General features: G+C 50.3%; 1 protein-coding gene across 1 annotated transcript in view; it reads left to right on the top strand.

Moving 5' to 3' along the window:
- LOC137385212 (transmembrane protein 132C-like) overlaps positions 1-18489 on the top strand; it is a 49502-nt gene that overhangs the window by 24734 nt on the left and 6279 nt on the right. The window contains exons 8-9 of the mRNA XM_068060201.1: positions 1300-1582; positions 17596-17787. Of these exons, the coding sequence (XP_067916302.1) occupies positions 1300-1582; positions 17596-17787 (475 nt within the window). The remainder of the gene's footprint in view (positions 1-1299; positions 1583-17595; positions 17788-18489) is intronic.

The following is an 18489-nucleotide window of genomic DNA, read 5'->3' as shown; positions in this document are numbered from 1 at the left end:
ATAGGTTATGAGCAAGGTGGGGGGGCGTGGTTGGTACCAAAGGAAGGTTCTGTGATAGAGTGGAAGAGAGGAGAAATCAAATGACAAAAGAGGTGCTGTTGCAAGACCAGAAGGAGTGGTAACAGGCCAAGTGAAGAAACAAAAGGTGTTTCTAGAGGTGTGAGTCACAGAATGATGAATAGCTGCTGTCCAAAAGCAAAAAAAGAGAAACAAGAGAGTGACACCTAAACCAGCCAAGAAAAGGAAACTATTTCCACTAAAATAACTAAATAATTTCCACTATTTCCATCCGCTCTGATGAAAGGTCACTGACCTGAAACGCTAACTCTGCTTCTCTCTCCACAGATGCTTCCAGACCTGCTGAATATTTCCAGCACTTTGTTTTTCTATTTCCTCTGGCGGGGGAGTCTGGGATTAGAGGGCAGAGTCTAAAAACTAGAGCCAGACCCCTCAGGAGGGAAATTAAGAAACTCTTCTACACACAAAGGATGGTAGAAGTTTGGAACTCTTGTCTGCAAATAGCAATTGATGCTGGATCAACTATTAAATATAATCTGAGATTGACTGAGGTTTTGTTAGCCAAAGGTATTAAGGGATATGGGGTAAAAGTGGGTATATGGAGTTAGGTGACAGATCAGCCATGATCTCATTGAATGTCAGAACAGGCTCAAGTGGCCGAATGGCCTCCTCGTGTTCCTTTGTCTGACATTTCTTCTTTCTCTCCATTCTGTCGTCTTCCTTTTTTTGTATCGCCCATTTATCCTTCCAATGGGAAGTCATAGAATCTTAGAATAATACACCACAGAAGAAGTCCATTTGGCCTATCAAGTCTGTGCCAGTTCTTTCGAAGAGCAATCCTGTTAGTCCCACTCCCCCTACTATTTCCCATATCCCCTGAAATTTTTTTCTCCTTTTTATTAAATTCTCCTTCTGAAGGCTACTATTGAATCTGTATTCACTGCCCTGTTAGGCAGTGCATTCCAAATCCTAACCACTCATTGTGTGAAAAACCTTTTCCTCATGTCACCTCTGGTTCTTTCACCTTAAATCTGTGCCATCTAATTATCGATCCTTCACCACTGGAAACAGTAACTCTTTATTTTTTCTATCTAAAATCTTTATGATTTTGAACACCTTCTCTACTTGATGGAGAACAATCCCAGCTTCTCCAGTCTGTCCACATGAACTGTAATCCCTTACCCCCGGAACCATTTTTGTAAATCTTTCCTATTGCTCTTTCCGCCTAAAATTCATGCCATCATTCCGAGATAACCTTTTCTTTCTTCTTATTTGAAACAGCCCTGCTGGAGCCATCAAGGGAAAGGTGAAGGAGACAGGCGAGAAGAAGGGGCGAGGCTGCTCACTGCAGTACCAACGCGCGAACCTGCGGATCCTTACCCAGTTCGTGGCAGACTCACCCCCAGCCTCCGGCAAGCAGCTGGCTCACATGCTGGGCCCGGACTGGCAGGTCGACGTCACTGAGATGGTCACTCCCTTGGTGAGGGTCGTGAACCCACACATGGCGAGGGTGAAGGAGGGAAGAGTGCTGGTTGGCCTCGAGCCAGGGGTAACGACCGTGCAGGTAAGACTTGAAACAGGTAGCAGGGGAACCAGGGATACCTTCACCACAACTATGTTAACATTGTAAAAAAAATCCCAAGGCACTTCACACAGACGTAATCGGACAAAATTTGACACCCGTGAAATGCACTGCCTGATAGGGCGGTGGATACAGATTCAATAATAACCTTCAAAAGTAAATTGGATAAATACTTGCAGAAGAAAAAATTGCATGGATCTGGGCAAAGAGTTCCTCAAGGTACTGTCCTCGACCCAACCACCTTCAGCTGCTCCATCATAAGGTCAGAAGTGGGGATGTTTGCTGATGATTGCACAATGTTCAATACCATTCACGACGCCTCAGATACTGAAGCAGCCTACATCCAGATGCAGCAAGACCTGTACAATATTCAGTGTTGGGCTGATAATAGATTCATGTCACACAAGTGCCAGGTAATGACCATCTCCAACAAGAGAGAATCTAACCACTCTCCCCTTGACATTCAGTGACATTACGATCACTGATCTCCCCACTATCAACATCCAGAGGTTTACCATTTACCAGAAACTGAACTGGACGAGCCACATAAATACTATGGCTACAAGAGCAGGTCAGAAGCTGGGAGTTCTGCAGTGAGTAAAGCCTGTCCATCATCTATAAGGCACAAGTCAGGAGTGTGATGGAATACTCTCCACTTGCCTGGAGAGTTTCCCCCGGATTCCGAGTAACTCCAGTTTTGCGTGGACTCCTTGATGCAACCTTGATATCAAGGGCAGTCACTCTCACCTCACCTCTGGAGTTCCATGTTTGGACCAAGGCTGTAATGAGGTCAGGAGCTGAGTGGCCCTAGTGGAACCCACACTGAGCATCAGTGAGCAGGTTATTGCTGAGCAAGTGCGGCTTGATAGCGCTATTGACGATCTCTTCAGTTACTTTGCTGAGTATCGACGATAGACTGATGGGTCATTAATTGGCTGGGTTGGATTTGTCCTGCTTTTTGTGTACAGGACATACCTGGGCAAATTTCCACAGGGATGGGTAGGTGTTGTAGCTTGGCCAGGGAGTGGCATTATGGAGCACAGGTCTTGAGTACTATTGCTAGAATGTCGTCTGGGCCCACAGCCTTTGCAGTATCCAGTGCCTTCAGCCATTTCATGATATCACATGGAGTGATTCGCATTGACTGAAGACGGGCAACTGTGATGCTGGGCACCTCAGGAAGAGGTGTCCTAGTTGGTATACACTCAGAGTCTTGGTTTGACATTCAGGCCTCACTCTGGGTCCTAGTTGGTTTGACGCACAGGCTCCACTCTGGTCCAAGCTGGTTTACGCTCAGCCATCACGCTGGTCCTAGCTGGTTTACACTCAGGCCTCACTCTGGGTCTTAGTTGGTTTCAACTCTGGCCTCACTCTGGGTCCTAGTTGGTTTGACACACAGGCCTCACCCTACTCCTAGTTGCTTTACATTCAGGGTCTTAGTTGGTATGACACTCAGGCCTCACTCTGGGTCCTAGTTGGTTTACACTCAGGCCTCACTCTGGGTCTTAGTTGGTTTACACTCAGGCCTCACTCTGGGTCCTAGTTGGTTTACACTCAGGCCTCACTCTGGGTCTTAGTTGGTTTCTACTTGGGCCTCACTCTGGGTCCTAGTTGGTTTACACTCAGGCCTCACTCTGGTCCTGGTTGGTTCACACTCATCCCACATTCTGGTCCTAGTTGGTTTACACTCGGGCCTCATTCTGGTACTGGCTGATTTGACATTCAGGTCCCACTCTGCGTCTTAGTTAGTTTCTCGTCAGGCCTCACTCTGGGTCCTAGTTGGTTTGACACTCAGGCCTCAAACTGGTCCTAGTTGGTTTACACACAGGCCTCACTCTGGTCCTAGTTGGTTTGACGTTCAGTCCCACTCTGGGTCTTTCTTGGTTTCTACTCAGGCCTCACTCTTGGTCCAAGCTGGTTTGACATTCAGGTTCCACTCTGGGTCTTAGTTGGCTTCTGCTCAGGCCTCGCGCTGGGTCCCAGTTGGTTTGACACTCAGACCTCGCTGGTCCTGGTTGATTTGACACTCAAGCCTCACTCTGGGTCCTAGCTGCTTTGACATTCAGGTCCCACTCTGGGTCTTAGTTGATTTCTACTCAGTTCTCACACTGGGTCCTAGTTGGTTTGTACACAGGCCTCACTCTGGTCCTGGTTGGTTTGACACTCAAGCCTCACGCTACGTCCTGGTTGGTTTGACACTCAGGGCTCACTCTGGGTCCTAGCTGGTTTGACACACAGGCCTCACTCTGGTCCTGGTTGGTTTGACACTCAGGCCTCACTCTGGGTCTTACTTGGTTTCCACTCAGGCCTCACTCTAGGTCCTAGTTAGTTTGAAACACAGGCGTCACTCTGGTCCTAGTTGGTTTACACTCAGCCCTTGTTCTGGTCCTAGTTGGTTTGACACTCATGTCCCACTCTGGGTCTTAGCTGGTTTCTACTCAGGCCTCACTCTTGGTCCTAGTTGGTTCGACACTCAGGTCTCAATCTGGGTCTTAGTTGGTTTCTGCTCAGGCCTCGCGCTGGGTCCCAGTTGGTTGGACACACAGGCCTCGCTGGTCCTGGTTGGTTTGACACTCAAGCCTCAATCTGGTCCTAGCTGGTTTGACACACAGGCTTCAGTCTGGTCCTAGTTGGTTTACACTCAACCCTCACTCTGGTCCTATTAGGTTTACATCTGAGTTGGTTTACACTCAGCCCGGTCCTAGTTGGTTGACACTCTGACCTCACTCTGGTCCGAGTTGGTTTACAATTAGGCCTCGCTCTGCATCCCAGTTGGTTGAACACTCAGGCCTCACTCTGGGTCTTAGTTGGTTTCTACTCAGGCCTCACTCTACGTCCTAGCTGATTTGAAACACAGGCTTCACTCTGGTCCTACTCAGTTTACACTCAGCCCTAACTCTGGTCCTAGCTGGTTTACACTCAGGCCTCACTCTGGGTTCCAGATGGTTTGACGCTCAGGCCTCACTCTGCTCCAAGTTGGTTTGACACTCAACTCTCACTCTGGTCCTAGTTAGTTTACAATCTGGCTTCGCTCTGCATCCCAGTTAGTTTGGCACAGATTCTTCACCCTAGTCCTAGTTGGTTTACACTCAGGGTCTTATTTGGTTTGACACTCAGGCCTCACTCTGGGTCTTAGCTGGTTTCTACTCGGGCCTCACTCTGGGTCCTAGCTGGTTTACACAAAGGCTTCACGCTTGTCCTAATTGGTTTGATGCTCAGGTCTCACTCTGGTCTTGGTTGCTTTGACGCTCAGGTCTCACTCTGGTCCTGGTTGGTTTGACGCTCAGGCTTCATTCAGGGACCTAGTTGGTTTGACACTCATGCCTCACTCGGGTCCTAGCTGGTTTGACATTCAGGCCTCGCTCTGAGTCTTAGTTGGTTAGACACACAGGCTGCACTCTGCCTCTTGCTGGTTTACACTCAGCCCTGACTCTGGTCCTAGTTGGTTTCTAATCAGGCCTCACTCTTGGTCCTTGTTGGTTCGACACTCGGGGCCCTCTCTGGGTTTTACTTGGTTTCTACTCAGGCCTCACTCTGGGTCCTAGCTGGTTTGACATTCAGGTCCCACTCTGGATCTTTGTTGGTGTCTACTCGGGCCTCAAGCTGGGTCCCAGCTGGTTTCACGCTCAAGCCTCGCTGATCCTGGTTGGTTTGACATTCATGCCTCACTCTGGGTCCTAGTTGGTTAGATACACAGGCTTCACTCTGGTCCTAGTTGGTTTACACTCAGGTCCCACTCTGGGTCTTAGTTGGTTTCTACTCAGCCCTCATTCTGGTCCTCGTTGGTTTGACGTTCAGGCCTCACTCTGGGTCCCAGTTGGTTTGACACAAAGGTCGCATTCTGGGTCTTAGTTGGTTTCTACTCAGGCCTACTCTTGGTCCTTGTTGGTTCGACACTCAGGTCCCTCTCTGGGTTTTACTTGGTTTCTACTCAGGCCTCATTCTGGGTCCTAGCTTTTTTGACATTCAGGTCCCACTCTGGGTCTTAGTTGGTTTATACTCAGGCCACGCGATAGGTCCCAGTTGGTTTGAGGCTCAGGCCTCGCTCGTCCTAGTTGGTTTGACACTCAAGCCTCACTCTGGGTCCTAGTTAGTTTGACACTCAAGCCTCACTCTGGGTCCTAGTTGGTTTGACACTCAGGCCTCACTCTGGGTCCTATTTGGTTTCTACTCAGGTCTCACTCTGGGTCTTCGTCGGTTTCTACTCAGGCCTCACTCTAAGTCCTAGTTAGTTTGAAGCACAGTTGTGACTCTGGTACTAGTTGGTTTGCACTCAGCCCCCACTCTGGTCTTAGCTGGTTTCTACTCAGGCCTCCTTCTTGGTCCTTGTTGGTTCGACACTCAGGTCCCTCTCTGTGTCTCACTTGGTTTCTACTCAGGCCTCACTCTGGATCCTAGCTGGTTTGACAATCAAGTCCCACTCTGCGTCTTAGTTGGTTTCTACTCAGGCCTCAAGCTGGGTCCCAGTTGGTTTGACGCTCATGCCTCGCTGATCCTGGTTGGTTTGACACTCAAGCCTCACTCTGGGTCCTAGTTGGCTTGACACACAGGCTTCACTCTGTTCCTAGCTATTTAACAATCAGGCCTCACTCTGCATCCCAGTTGTTTTAACACTCGGGCCTCACTCTGGGTCTTAGTTGGTTTCTACTCAGGCCTCACTCTGGGTCCTAGCTGGTTTGACACACAGCCTTCACTCTGGTTCCAGTCAGTTTACACTCAGCCCTCACTCTTGTCCTAGTTGGTTTGATACTCAAGCCTCACTCTGGGTCTTAGTTGGTTTGACACTCAAGCCTCACTCGACATCCAGGTTGTTTTGACACTCAGGCCTCACTCTGGGTCTTAATTGGTTTCTACTCGGGACTCAGTCTGGGTCCTAGCTGCTTTGACACAAAGGCTTCACGCTTGTTCGAAATGGTTTGATGCTCAGGTCTCACTCTGGTCCTGGTTGGTTTAACGCTTAGGCTTCATTCAGGGACCTAGCTGGTTTGACACGCATGCCTCACTCTGGTCACAGTTGGTTTCTACTCAAGCCTCACTCTGGGTCCTAGTTAGTTTGACACACATGCTTCACTCTGGTCCTTGTTGGTTTAACACTCAGGCCTCACTCTGGCCCTGGTTGCTTTGACACTCAGGCCTCACTCTACTCCTGGTTGGTTTCACTCAGCCCTCACTTTGATCTTAGTTAGTTTGAAACTCAGGTCACATTCTGCGTCTTAGTTGGTTTCTACTCAGGCCTCACTCTAGGTCCTAGTTCGTTTGAAGCACAGTCGTTACTCTGGTACTAGTTGGTTTGCACTCAGCCCTCACTCTGGTCTTAGTTGGTTTCTACTCAGGCCTCACTCTGGATCCTAGCTGGTTTGGCACACAGGCTTCACTCTGCTCCTAGTTGGTTTGACACTCAGGCCTTATTCTTGTCCTTGTTGGTTTACACTCAGCCCTCACTCTGGTCCCAGTTGGTTTAACACTCAGGCCTCACTCTGGTCCTGGTTGCTTTGACACTCAGGCCTCACTCTGGTCCTAGCTGTTTTGACACACGGGCTTCACTCTGGTCCTAGTTGGTTTCACTGAGCCCTCACTCTGGTCCCAGTTGGTTTGACACTCAGGCCTTACTCTTGTCCTTGTTGGTTTACACTCAGGCCTCACTCTGGTCCCAGTTGGTTTAACACTCAGGCCTCACTCTGGTCCTGGTTGCTTTGACACTCAGGCCTCACTCTGGTCCTGGTTGCTTTGACACTCAGGCCTCACTCTGGTCCTAGTTGGTTTCACTGAGCCCTCACTCTGCTCCTAGTTGGTTTACACTCAGCCCTCACTCTGGTCCAAGTTGGTTTGACACTCAGGTCCCACTCTGGGTCTTAGTTGGTTTCTACTCAGGTCCAACTCTGGGTCCTAGTTGGTTTCTACTCAGGTCCAACTCTGGGTCCTAGTTAGATTGACACACAGGCTTCACTCTGGTCCTAGTTGGTTTACACTCCGCCCTCATTCTGGTCCTAGTTGGTTTGCACTCAGGCCTCACACTGGTCCCAGTTGGTTTATACTCAGGCCTCACTCTGGTCCTAATTGGTTTGACATTCAGGTGCCACTCTGGGTCTTAGTTGGTTTCTACTCAGACCTCACACTGGGTCCTAGTTGGTTAGGCACTCAGCCGTACTCTGGGTCCTAGCTGGTTTGACATTTAGGTCCCACTCTGGGTCTTAGCAGGTTTCTACTCAGGACTCGCGCTGTCTCCCAGTTGGTTTGACTCACAGGCCTCGCTACTTCTGGTTGGTTTGACACTCAAGCCTCACTCTGGGTCCGAGTTGGTTTGACACTCGAATCTCACTCTGGGTCCTAGTTGGTTTGACGCTCAGGCCTCACTCTGGTCCTAGCTGGTCTGACGTTCAGGTCCCACTCTGGGTCTTAGTTAGTTTCTACTCAGGCCTCACTCTGGTCCTAGTTGGTTTGACGTTCAGGCCTCGCTGGTCCTGGTTGGTTTGACACTCAGGCCTCACTCTGGTCCTGGTTGGTTTGACACTCAGGCCTCACTCTGCATCCTCGTTGGTTTGACACTCAAGCCTCACTCTGGTCCTAGTTGGTTTGACACTCATGCCTCACTCTGGTCCTAGTTGGTTTGACACTCATGCCTCACTCTGGTCCTAGTTGGTTTGACACTCATGCCTCACTCTGGTCCTAGTTGGTTTGACACTCAAGCCTCACTCTGGTCCTAGTTGGTTTGACACTCATGCCTCACTCTGGTCCTAGTTGGTTTGACACTCAAGCCTCACTCTGGTCCTAGTTGGTTTGACACTCAGGCCTCACTCTGGTCCTAGCTGGTTTGACATTCAGGTCCCGCTCTGGGTCCCATTTGGTTTCTACTCAGGCCTCACCCTGATCCTAGTTTGTTTCCACTCAAGGTGTTAGTTGCATGACACTCAGGCCTCACTCTGATCCTAGTTAGTTTGACACTCAGGTCCCACTCTGGGTCTTACTTGGTTTCTATTCAGGCCTCACAATTGGTCCTAGCTGGTTTGACATTCAGGTCCCAGTCTGGGTCTGTCTTGGTTTCTACTCAGGCCTCGCGCTGGGTCCCAGTTGGTTTGATACTGAAGCCTCACTCTGGGTCCTATTTGGTTTGACCCTCAAGCTTCACTCTGGGTCGTAGTTGGTTCGACACACAGGGTTCACTCTGGTCCTTGTTGTTTTACACTCAGCCCTGACTCTGGTCCTAGTTGGTTTACACTCGGGCCTCACTCTGGGTCCCAGCTGGTTTGACATTCAGGTCCCACTCTGGGTCTTGGTTGGTTTCTACTCAGGCCTCACGTTGGGTCCCAGTTGGTTTGACACTGAAGCTTCATTCTGGTCCTAGTTGGTTTGCACTCAGCCCACATTTTGGTTCTAGTTGGTTGACACTCGGGCCTCACTCTGGTCCTAGCTGGTTTAGAATCAGGCCTCACTCTGCCTCCCAGTTGGTTTAACGCTCAGGCCTCACTCTGGGTCCTAGCTGGTTTACACTCAGGCCTCACTCTGGGTTCCAGATGGTTTGACACTCAGGCCTCATTCTGCTCCAAGTTGGTCTGGCACACCGTCCTCACCCTAGTCCTAGTTGGTTTACACTCAGGCCTCATTCTGGTTCCCAGTTGGTTTGATGCTCAGGCTCACTCTGGTCCTGGTGGTTCTGACACTCAGGCTTCATTCAGGATCCTAGTTGAATTGAGATTCAGGCCTGACTCTGGGTCCTAGCTGGTTTGACAATCAGGCCTCACTCTGCGTCCTGGCTGGTTTGAGCCTCAGGCCTCACTCTGATGCTAGTTGGTTTGAGACTCAGGTCTCACTCTGCGTCCTTGTTGGTTTGTACTCAGGCCTCACTCTGGGCCCTAGTTGGTTTGCACTCAGTCCTCACTCTGCGACATAGTTGCTATACACTCGGGCCTCATTCTGGTTCCCAGTTGGTTTGATGCTCAGGCTCACTCTGGCTCCTAGTTGTACTGACTCTCAAGCCTCCCTCTGGGTCCTAGTTGGTTTCTACTCGGACCTCACTCTGGGTCCTAGTTGGAAAGACACTTAAGCCTCACTCTGGGTCCTAGCTGATTTGACGCTCGTGCCTCACTCTGGGTCCTAGTTGGTTTGACACTCAAGCCTCACTCTGGGTCCTAGTTGGTTTGACACACGATCTTCACTCTGGTCCTAGTTGGTTTGACAGGCAGGCCTCACTTTGGGTCCTAGTTGGTTTGACACGCAGGCCTCACTCTGGGTCCTAGTTGGTTTGACACACGATCTTCACTCTGGTCCTAGTTGGTTTGACATGCAGGTCTCACTCTGGGTTCTAGTTGGTTTGACACTCAGGCCTCACTCTGGGTCCTACTTGGTTTGACATGCAGGCCTTACTCTGCGTCCTGCTTGGATTGAGATTCAGTCCTCACTCTGATGCTAGTTGGTTTGAGATTCAGGCCTCACTCTGGGTCCTAGTTGGATAGACACTTAAGCCTCACACTGGGTCCTAGCTGGTTTGACACTCAGGCCTCACTCTGGGTCCTAGTTGGTTTGACACTCAGGCCTCACTCTGGTTCCTAGTTGGTTTGACACGCAGGCCTCACTCTGGGTTCCACTTGGTTTGACACTCAGGCCTCACTCTGCGTCCTGATTGGTTTGAGATTCAGGCCTCACTCTGGGTCCTAGTTGGTTTGACACTCAAGCTTCACTCTGGTCCTAGTTGGTTTACACTCAGCCCACATTTTGTTTCTAGTTGGTTTACACTCAGGCCTCACTCTGTTCCTCGCTGGTTTAGAGTCAGGTCTCACTCTGCCTGCCAGTTGGTTTAACGCTCAGGCTTCACTCTGGGCCTTAGTGGGGTTCTACTCAGGCCTTCCTCTGGGTTCCAGATGGTTTGACACTCAGGCCTCACTCTGCGTCCTGGTTGGTTTGAGATTCAGGCCTCACTCTGATGCTAGTTGGTTTGACACTCAAGCTTCACTCTGGTCCTAGTTGGTTTACACTCAGCCCACATTTTGAGGAGAGAGGAGGTAAATGGGCAGGTATTACACCTTCCCTTGCAATCGCAGGAGGTGTAATACCTGCCCATTTACCTCCTCTCTCCTCACTATCCCAGGCCCCAAACACTCCTTTCAGGTGAAGCAGCGATTTACTTGTACTTCTTTCAATGTAGTATACTGTATTCGCTGCTCACAGTGTGGTCTCCTCTACATTGGGGAGACCAAGCGCAGACTGGGTGACCGCTTTGCGGAACATCTCCGCTCAGTCCGCAAGCAGGACCCTGAGCTTCCGGTTGCTTGCCATTTCAACACTCCCCCCTGCTCTCATGCTCACATCTCTGTCCTGGGATTGCTGCAGTGTTCCAGTGAACATCAACGCAAGCTCGAGGAACAGCATCTCATCTACCGATTAGGCACACTACAGCCTGCCGGACTGAACATTGAGTTCAATAATTTCAGAGCATGACAGCCCCCCACTTTACTTTCATTTTTAGTCATTTTTAGTTATTTTTTCTTCCTTTTTTTTGCATTCCTTTTTACATTTTTTGCATTTATTTCATTTCATCTTAGTTTGTTCAGTTTGCTTACCCACTGTTTTTTTCAGGTTGTTTTTCTTCAGGTTTGCACTTGCTGATGTTCTATATTCAGTATATTCACACCTAATCTGTACTAATGCTTTGTCTTTCAAAACACCATTAACATATTGTTTGCCTTTGCTCTGTGACCTTTTGGTCAGCTATGTGGCCTGGTCCAATCTGCACCTTCTCCTTTGTTATCTCTTGCCCAACCCCCACCTCACTTGTTTATAATCTGTGACTTTTCTAATATTTGTCAGTTCCGAAGAAGGGTCACTGACCCAAAACGTTAACTCTGCTTCTCTTTCCACAGATGCTGCCAGACCTGCTGAGTGAATCCAGCATTTCTTGTTTTTGTCTCACTCTGATGCTAGTTGGTTTGAGATTCAGGCCTCACTCTGGGTCCTGTTTGCTTTGACACTTAGGCCTCACTCTGCGTCCTTGTTGGTTTACACTCATGCCTCATTCTGGTACCTAGTTGGTTTGATGCTCAGGCTCACTCTGGTCCTGGTTGTTCTGACACTCAGGCTTCATTCAAGATCCTAGTTGGTTTAAACTCAGGCCTCACTCTGGCTCCTAGTTGTACTGACTCTCAAGCCTCCCTCTGGGTCCTAGTTGGTTTCTACTCTGACCTCACTCTGGGTCCTAGTTGGAAAGACACTTAAGCCTCACTCTGGGTCCTAGTTGAATTGAGACTCAGGCCTCACACTGGGTCCTAGCTGGTTTGACACTCAAGCCTCCCTCTGGGTCCTGGTTGGTTTGGCACTTGGGCCTCACTCTGGGTCTCAGTTGGTTTCTACTCGGGCCTCACTCTGGGTCCTAGCTGATTCGACACTCGTGCCTCACTCTGGGTCCTAGTTGGTTTGACATTCAGGCCTCACTCTGGGTCCTAGTTGGTTTGACACGCAGGCCTCACTCTGGGTCCTAGTTGGTTTGACACGCAGGCCTCACTCTGGGTCCTAGTTGGTTTGACACGCAGGCCTCACTCTGGGTCCTAGTTGGTTTGACACGCAGGCCTCACTCTGGGTCCTAGTTGGTTTGACACGCAGGCATCACTCTGGGTCCTGGTTTGTTTGACACTCAGGCCTCACTCTGGGTCCTAGTTGGTTTGACACTCAGGCTTCACTCTGGTCTTAGTTGGTTTACACTCAGCCCTCAAACTGGTCCTAGCTGGTTTACAATCTGGGTCTTAGTTGGTATGACACTCAGGTCCCACTCTGGGTCTTAGTTGGTTTCTACTCAGGCCTCACTCTGGTCCTAGCTGGTTTGATGTTCAGGCCTTGCTGGTCCTGGTTGCTTTGACACTCAGGCTTCACTCTGGTCCTAGTTGGTTTGACACTCAGGCCTCAGTCTGAGACCTAGCTGGTTTGACACATGATCTTCACTCTGGTCCCAGTTGGTTTAAACTCAGCCCTCGCGCTGGTCCTAGTTGGTTTACGCTCAGCCCTCACTCTGGTCTTAGTTGGCTTACACTCAGCCCTCAAACTGGTCCTAGCTGGTTTACAATCTGGGTCTTAGTTGGTATGACACTCAGGTCCCACTCTGGGTCTTAGTTGGTTTCTACTCAGGCCTCACTCTGGTCCTAGTTGGTTTGATGTTCAGGCCTTGCTGGTCCTGGTTGGTTTGATACTCAGGCCTCACTCTGGTCGCAGCTGGTTGACATTCAGGCCTCAGGCGGGTTCCAGTTGTTTTGACACTCAGGCCTCACTCTGGTCCTAGTTGGTTTGACACTCAGGCCTCACTCTGGTCCTAGCTGGTTTGACATTCAGGTCCCGCACAAGGTCCCATTTCGTTTCTACTCAGGCCTCACTCTGGGTCCTAGTTAGTTTGACACACAGGCCTCACTCTGGGTCTTACTTGGTTTCTATTCAGGCCTCACAATTGGTCCTAGTTGGTTCGACATTCAGGTCCCCCTCTGGGTCTTACTTGGTTTCTACTCGGGCCTCACTCTGGGTTCTAGTTGGTTTGACACGCAGGCCTCACTCTGGGTCCTCGTTGGTTTGACACGCAGGCCTCACTCTGATGCTAGTTGCTTTGAGACTCAGGCCTCCCTCTGGGTTCTAGTTGGTTTGACACGCAGGCCTCACTCTGGGACATAATTGCTTTACACTCAGGCCTCATTCTGGTTCCCAGTAGGTTTGATGCTCAGGCTCACTCTGGTCCTGGTTGTTCTGACACTCAGGCTTCATTCAAGGTCCTAGTTGGTTTACACTCAGGCCTCACTCTGGCTCCTAGTTGTACTGAGACTCCAGCCTCCCTCTGGGTCATAGTTGGTTTCTACTCGGACCTCACTCTGGGTCTTTGTTGGTTTACACTCAGTCCGCACACTGGGTCCTAGTTGGTTTCTCCTCGGACCTCACTGGGTCCTAGCTGATTTGACACTCTTGCCTCACTCTGGGTCCTAGTTGGTTTGACACTCAAGCCTCACTCTTGGTCCTAGTTGGTTTGGCACACGATCTTCACTCTGGTCCTAGTTGGTTTGACAGGCAGGCCTCACTTTGGGTCCTAGTTGGTTTGACATGCAGGCCTCACTCTGGGTTCTAGTTGGTTTGACATGCAGGCCTCACTCTGGGTTCTAGTTGGTTTGACACTCAGGCCTCACTCTGGGTCCTACTTGGTTTGACACACAGGCCTTACTCTGCGTCCTGCTTGGATTGAGATTCAGGCCTCACTTTGATGCTAGTTGGTTTGAGATTCAGGCCTCACTCTGGGTCCTAGTTGGATTGAGATTCAGGCCTCACACTGGGTCCTAGCTGGTTTGACACTCAGGCCTCACTCTGGGTCTTACTTGGTTTCTATTCAGGCCTCACAATTGGTCCTAGTTGGTTCGACATTCAGGTCCCCCTCTGGGTCTTACTTGGTTTCTACTCGGGCCTCACTCTGGGTTCTAGCTGGTTTGACATTCAGGATCACAGTCTGGGTCTTACTTGGTTTCTACTCTGGCCTCACTCTGGGTCCCAGTTGGTTTGATACTGAAGCCTCACTCTGGGTCCTATTTGGTTTGACCCTCAAGCTTCACTCTGGGTCGTAGTTGGTTCAACACACTGGGTTCACTCTGGTCCTTGTTGTTTTACACTCAGCCCTGACTCTGGTCCTAGTTGGTTTACACTCGGGCCTCACTCTGGGTCCTAGCTGGTTTGACATTCAGGTCCCACTCTGGGTCTTGGTTGGTTTCTACTCAGGCCTCACGCTGGGTCTCAGTTGGTTTGACACTGAAGCCTCACTCTGGGTCCTAGTTGGTTTGACACTCAAGCTTCACTCTGGTCCTAGTTGGTTTACACTCAGCCCACATTTTGTTTCTAGTTGGTTTACACTCAGGCCTCCCTCTGGTCCTAGCTGGTTTAGAGTCAGGCCTCACTCTGCCTGCCAGTTGGTTTAACGCTCAGGCTTCACTCTGGGTCTTAGTGGGGTTCTACTCAGGCCTCCCTCTGGGTTCCAGATGGTTTGACACTCAGGCCTCACTCTGCTCCAGGTTGGTCTGGCACACAGTCCTCATCCAAGTCCTAGTTGGTTTACACTCGGGCCTCATTCTGGTTCCCAGTTGGTTTGATGCTCATGCTCACTCTGGTCCTGGTGGTTCTGGCACTCAGGCTTCACTCAGGATCCTAGTTGAATTGAGATTCAGGCCTCACTCTGGGTCCTAGCTGGTTTGACACTTGGGCCTCACTCTGGGTCTTCGTTGGTTTACACTCAGTCCTCACTCTGGGTCCTAGCTGATTTGACACTCAAGCCACACTCTGGGTCCTAGTTGCTTTGAGACTCAGGCCTCCCTCTGGGTTCTAGTTGGTTTGACACGCAGGCCTCACTCTGGGACATAATTGCTTTACACTCAGGCCTCATTCTGGTTCCCAGTTGGTTTGATGCTCAGGCTCACTCTGGTCCTGGTTGTTCTGACACTCAGGCTTCATTCAAGGTCCTAGTTGGTTTACACTCAGGCCTCACTCTGGCTCCTAGTTGTACTGACACTCCAGCCTCCCTCTGGGTCATAGTTGGTTTCTACTCGGACCTCACTCTGGGTCTTTGTTGGTTTACACTCAGTCCGCACACTGGGTCCTAGTTGGTTTCTCCTCGGACCTCACTGGGTCCTAGCTGATTTGACACTCTTGCCTCACTCTGGGTCCTAGTTGGTTTGACACTCAAGCCTCACTCTGGGTCCTAGTTGGTTTGGCACACGATCTTCACTCTGGTCCTAGTTGGTTTGACAGGCAGGCCTCACTTTGGGTCCTAGTTGGTTTGACATGCAGGCCTCACTCTGGGTTCTAGTTGGTTTGACATGCAGGCCTCACTCTGGGTTCTAGTTGGTTTGACACTCAGGCCTCACTCTGGGTCCTACTTGGTTTGACACACAGGCCTTACTCTGCGTCCTGCTTGGATTGAGATTCAGGCCTCACTTTGATGCTAGTTGGTTTGAGATTCAGGCCTCACTCTGGGTCCTAGTTGGATAGACACTTAAGCCTCACTCTGGGTCCTAGTTGAATTGAGATTCAGGCCTCACACTGGGTCCTAGCTGGTTTGACACTCAGGCCTCACTCTGGGTCCTAGTTGGTTTGACACTCAGGCCTCACTCTGGGTCCTAGTTGGTTTGACACGCAGGCCTCACTCTGGGTTCCAGTTGGTTTGACACTCAGGCCTCACTCTGCGTCCTGGTTGGTTTGAGATTCAGGCCTCACTCTGGGTCCTAGTTGGTTTGAGATTCAGGCCTCACTCTGGGTCCTGGTTGGTTTGACACTTGGGCCTCACTCTGGGTCTTCGTTGGTTTACACTCAAGCCTCACTCTGGGTCCTAGTTGGTTTGACACGCAGGCCTCACTCTGGGTTCTAGTTGGTTTGACACGCAGGCCTCACTCTGGGTCCTCGTTGGTTTGACACACAGGCCTCACTCTGATGCTAGTTGCTTTGAGACTCAGGCCTCCCTCTGGGTTCTAGTTGGTCTGACACGCAGGCCTCACTCTGGGACATAATTGCTTTGCACTCAGGCCTCATTCTGGTTCCCAGTTGGTTTGATGCTCAGGCTCACTCTGGTCCTGGTTGTTCTGACACTCAGGCTTCATTCAAGGTCCTAGTTGGTTTACACTCAGGCCTCACTCTGGCTCCTAGTTGTACTGACACTCTAGCCTCCCTCTGGGTCATAGTTGGTTTCTACTCGGACCTCACTCTGGGTCTTTGTTGGTTTACACTCAGTCCGCACACTGGGTCCTAGTTGGTTTCTCCTCGGACCTCACTGGGTCCTAGCTGATTTGACACTCTTGCCTCACTCTGGGTCCTAGTTGGTTTGACACTCAAGCCTCACTCTGGGTCCTAGTTGGTTTGGCACACGATCTTCACTCTGGTCCTAGTTGGTTTGACAGGCAGGCCTCACTTTGGGTCCTAGTTGGTTTGACATGCAGGCCTCACTCTGGGTTCTAGTTGGTTTGACATGCAGGCCTCACTCTGGGTTCTAGTTGGTTTGACACTCAGGCCTCACTCTGGGTCCTACTTGGTTTGACACACAGGCCTTACTCTGCGTCCTGCTTGGATTGAGATTCAGGCCTCACTTTGATGCTAGTTGGTTTGAGATTCAGGCCTCACTCTGGGTCCTAGTTGGATAGACACTTAAGCCTCACTCTGGGTCCTAGTTGAATTGAGATTCAGGCCTCACACTGGGTCCTAGCTGGTTTGACACTCAGGCCTCACTCTGGGTCCTGGTTGGTTTGACACTCAGGCCTCACTCTGGGTCATAGTTGGTTTGACACGCAGGCCTCACTCTGGGTTCCAGTTGGTTTGACACTCAGGCCTCACTCTGGGTCCTAGTTGGTTTGAGATTCAGGCCTCACTCTGGGTCCTGGTTGGTTTGACACTTAAGCCTCACTCTGCGTCCTTGTTGGTTTATACTCGGGCCTCACTCTGGGTCCTAGTTGGTTTACACTCGGGCCTCATTCTGGTTCCCAGTTGGTTTGATGCTCCGGCTCACTCTGGTCCTGGTTATTCTGACACTCAGGCTTCACTCAGGGTCCTATTTGGTTTACACTCAGGCCTCATTCTGGTTCCCAGTTGGTTTGATGCTCAGGCTCACTCTGGTCCTGGTTGGTTTGTACTCAGGCCCCTTGTTGGTTTGACACTCAGGCCTGACTCTGGATCCTTGTTGGCTTGACACTCAGGCCTGACTCTGGGTCCTAGTTGGTTTATACTCTGGCCTCACTTTGGGTGCTAATTGGTTTACACTCAGGCCTCACTCTGGGTCCTAGATAGTTTGACCCACAGGCCTGACTCTTGTTCCTACTTAGTAAGACACTAAGGCCTCACTGATCAGCTGTGGAGCCTAGTTATTCAGACCCTCGCGTTCGGCCTTTAGGTCCGTAGTCTCACTGCTAAGGTTTTGAGTCTTGCCTTTCTGCTCTGCGATCGTTGGCCTCATTGAACCATCCTTGTATTCCCAGGTTAACATCAATCCCTTTTGCTCAACTCTCTCTCACTAGGTCCTATCTCCAGTGTCAGAATCCATTCTTGGCCAACAGAGGGTGACCATTGCAGATGACAAGCTGACCATCACCAACCTGGCCATCCAGTTGGTTGCCGGGATCAGGCTCTCGCTTCGGCACACCCGGGGGAACAATCGGGTGGTCATTGCCACGGCAACAGCGCAGGAAGTGTTGCACACGCCCAAGCAGGTAGGCCAACCACACACCTTCAGGCCTTTCACAGAGGCGAAAGATGGCAGCAAGTGTGTAAATCATGTCGTTAGGAACTCGGTGGGGCAGTGGGTCTGGGTCTGGCTCTGGCCTTTCACCCTCTGCGACCAGGGCTCAAATGGAGGAAGAGACAGTAGTTGAGGATGGAGGGGGTGTGATACACTGGTTGGAGACAGATGCTGACTGGAGATGGAGGGGGAGAGAAAGCAAAGGTTAGAGCCAGAATCAATAGAATTATCATAAAATAATAGAATGGTAACAGCCCGTCGTGCAACGGTAATTCAGCTACTCCCACTCACCCAACTTTTCCAGACTCATGATTTTGAACACCTCTATTGAGTCTTTTTTCAATCTTCCCTTCTCGATGGAGAACAGCCCCAGCTTCTCCAATCTATCCATGTAACTCAAGTCCCTCATCCCGCGAATCATTTTCATAAATCTTTTCTACACCCTCTCTAATGATCTTTCCTAAAGTGTTGTGCCCAGAACTGGACACAATACTCTCGTTGAGGCTGAACCAACACTTTTATAAAGGTTCATCATGAGTTCTGATGAAAGGTCATCGACCTGAAACATTAACTCTGTTCCTCTCTCCACAGATGCTGCCTGAGCTGCTGAGTATTTCTAGTATTTTGTTTTTATTTATTACAAATTCCTTGCTTTTGTGCTCTATGCCTCTAT

Source organism: Heterodontus francisci, chromosome 28 (assembly GCF_036365525.1).
Source record: "Heterodontus francisci isolate sHetFra1 chromosome 28, sHetFra1.hap1, whole genome shotgun sequence".
NCBI lineage: Eukaryota > Metazoa > Chordata > Chondrichthyes > Heterodontiformes > Heterodontidae > Heterodontus > Heterodontus francisci.
Note: the sequence above shows the minus strand (reverse complement) of the source record. Positions and strands in the feature narration are given on the sequence as shown.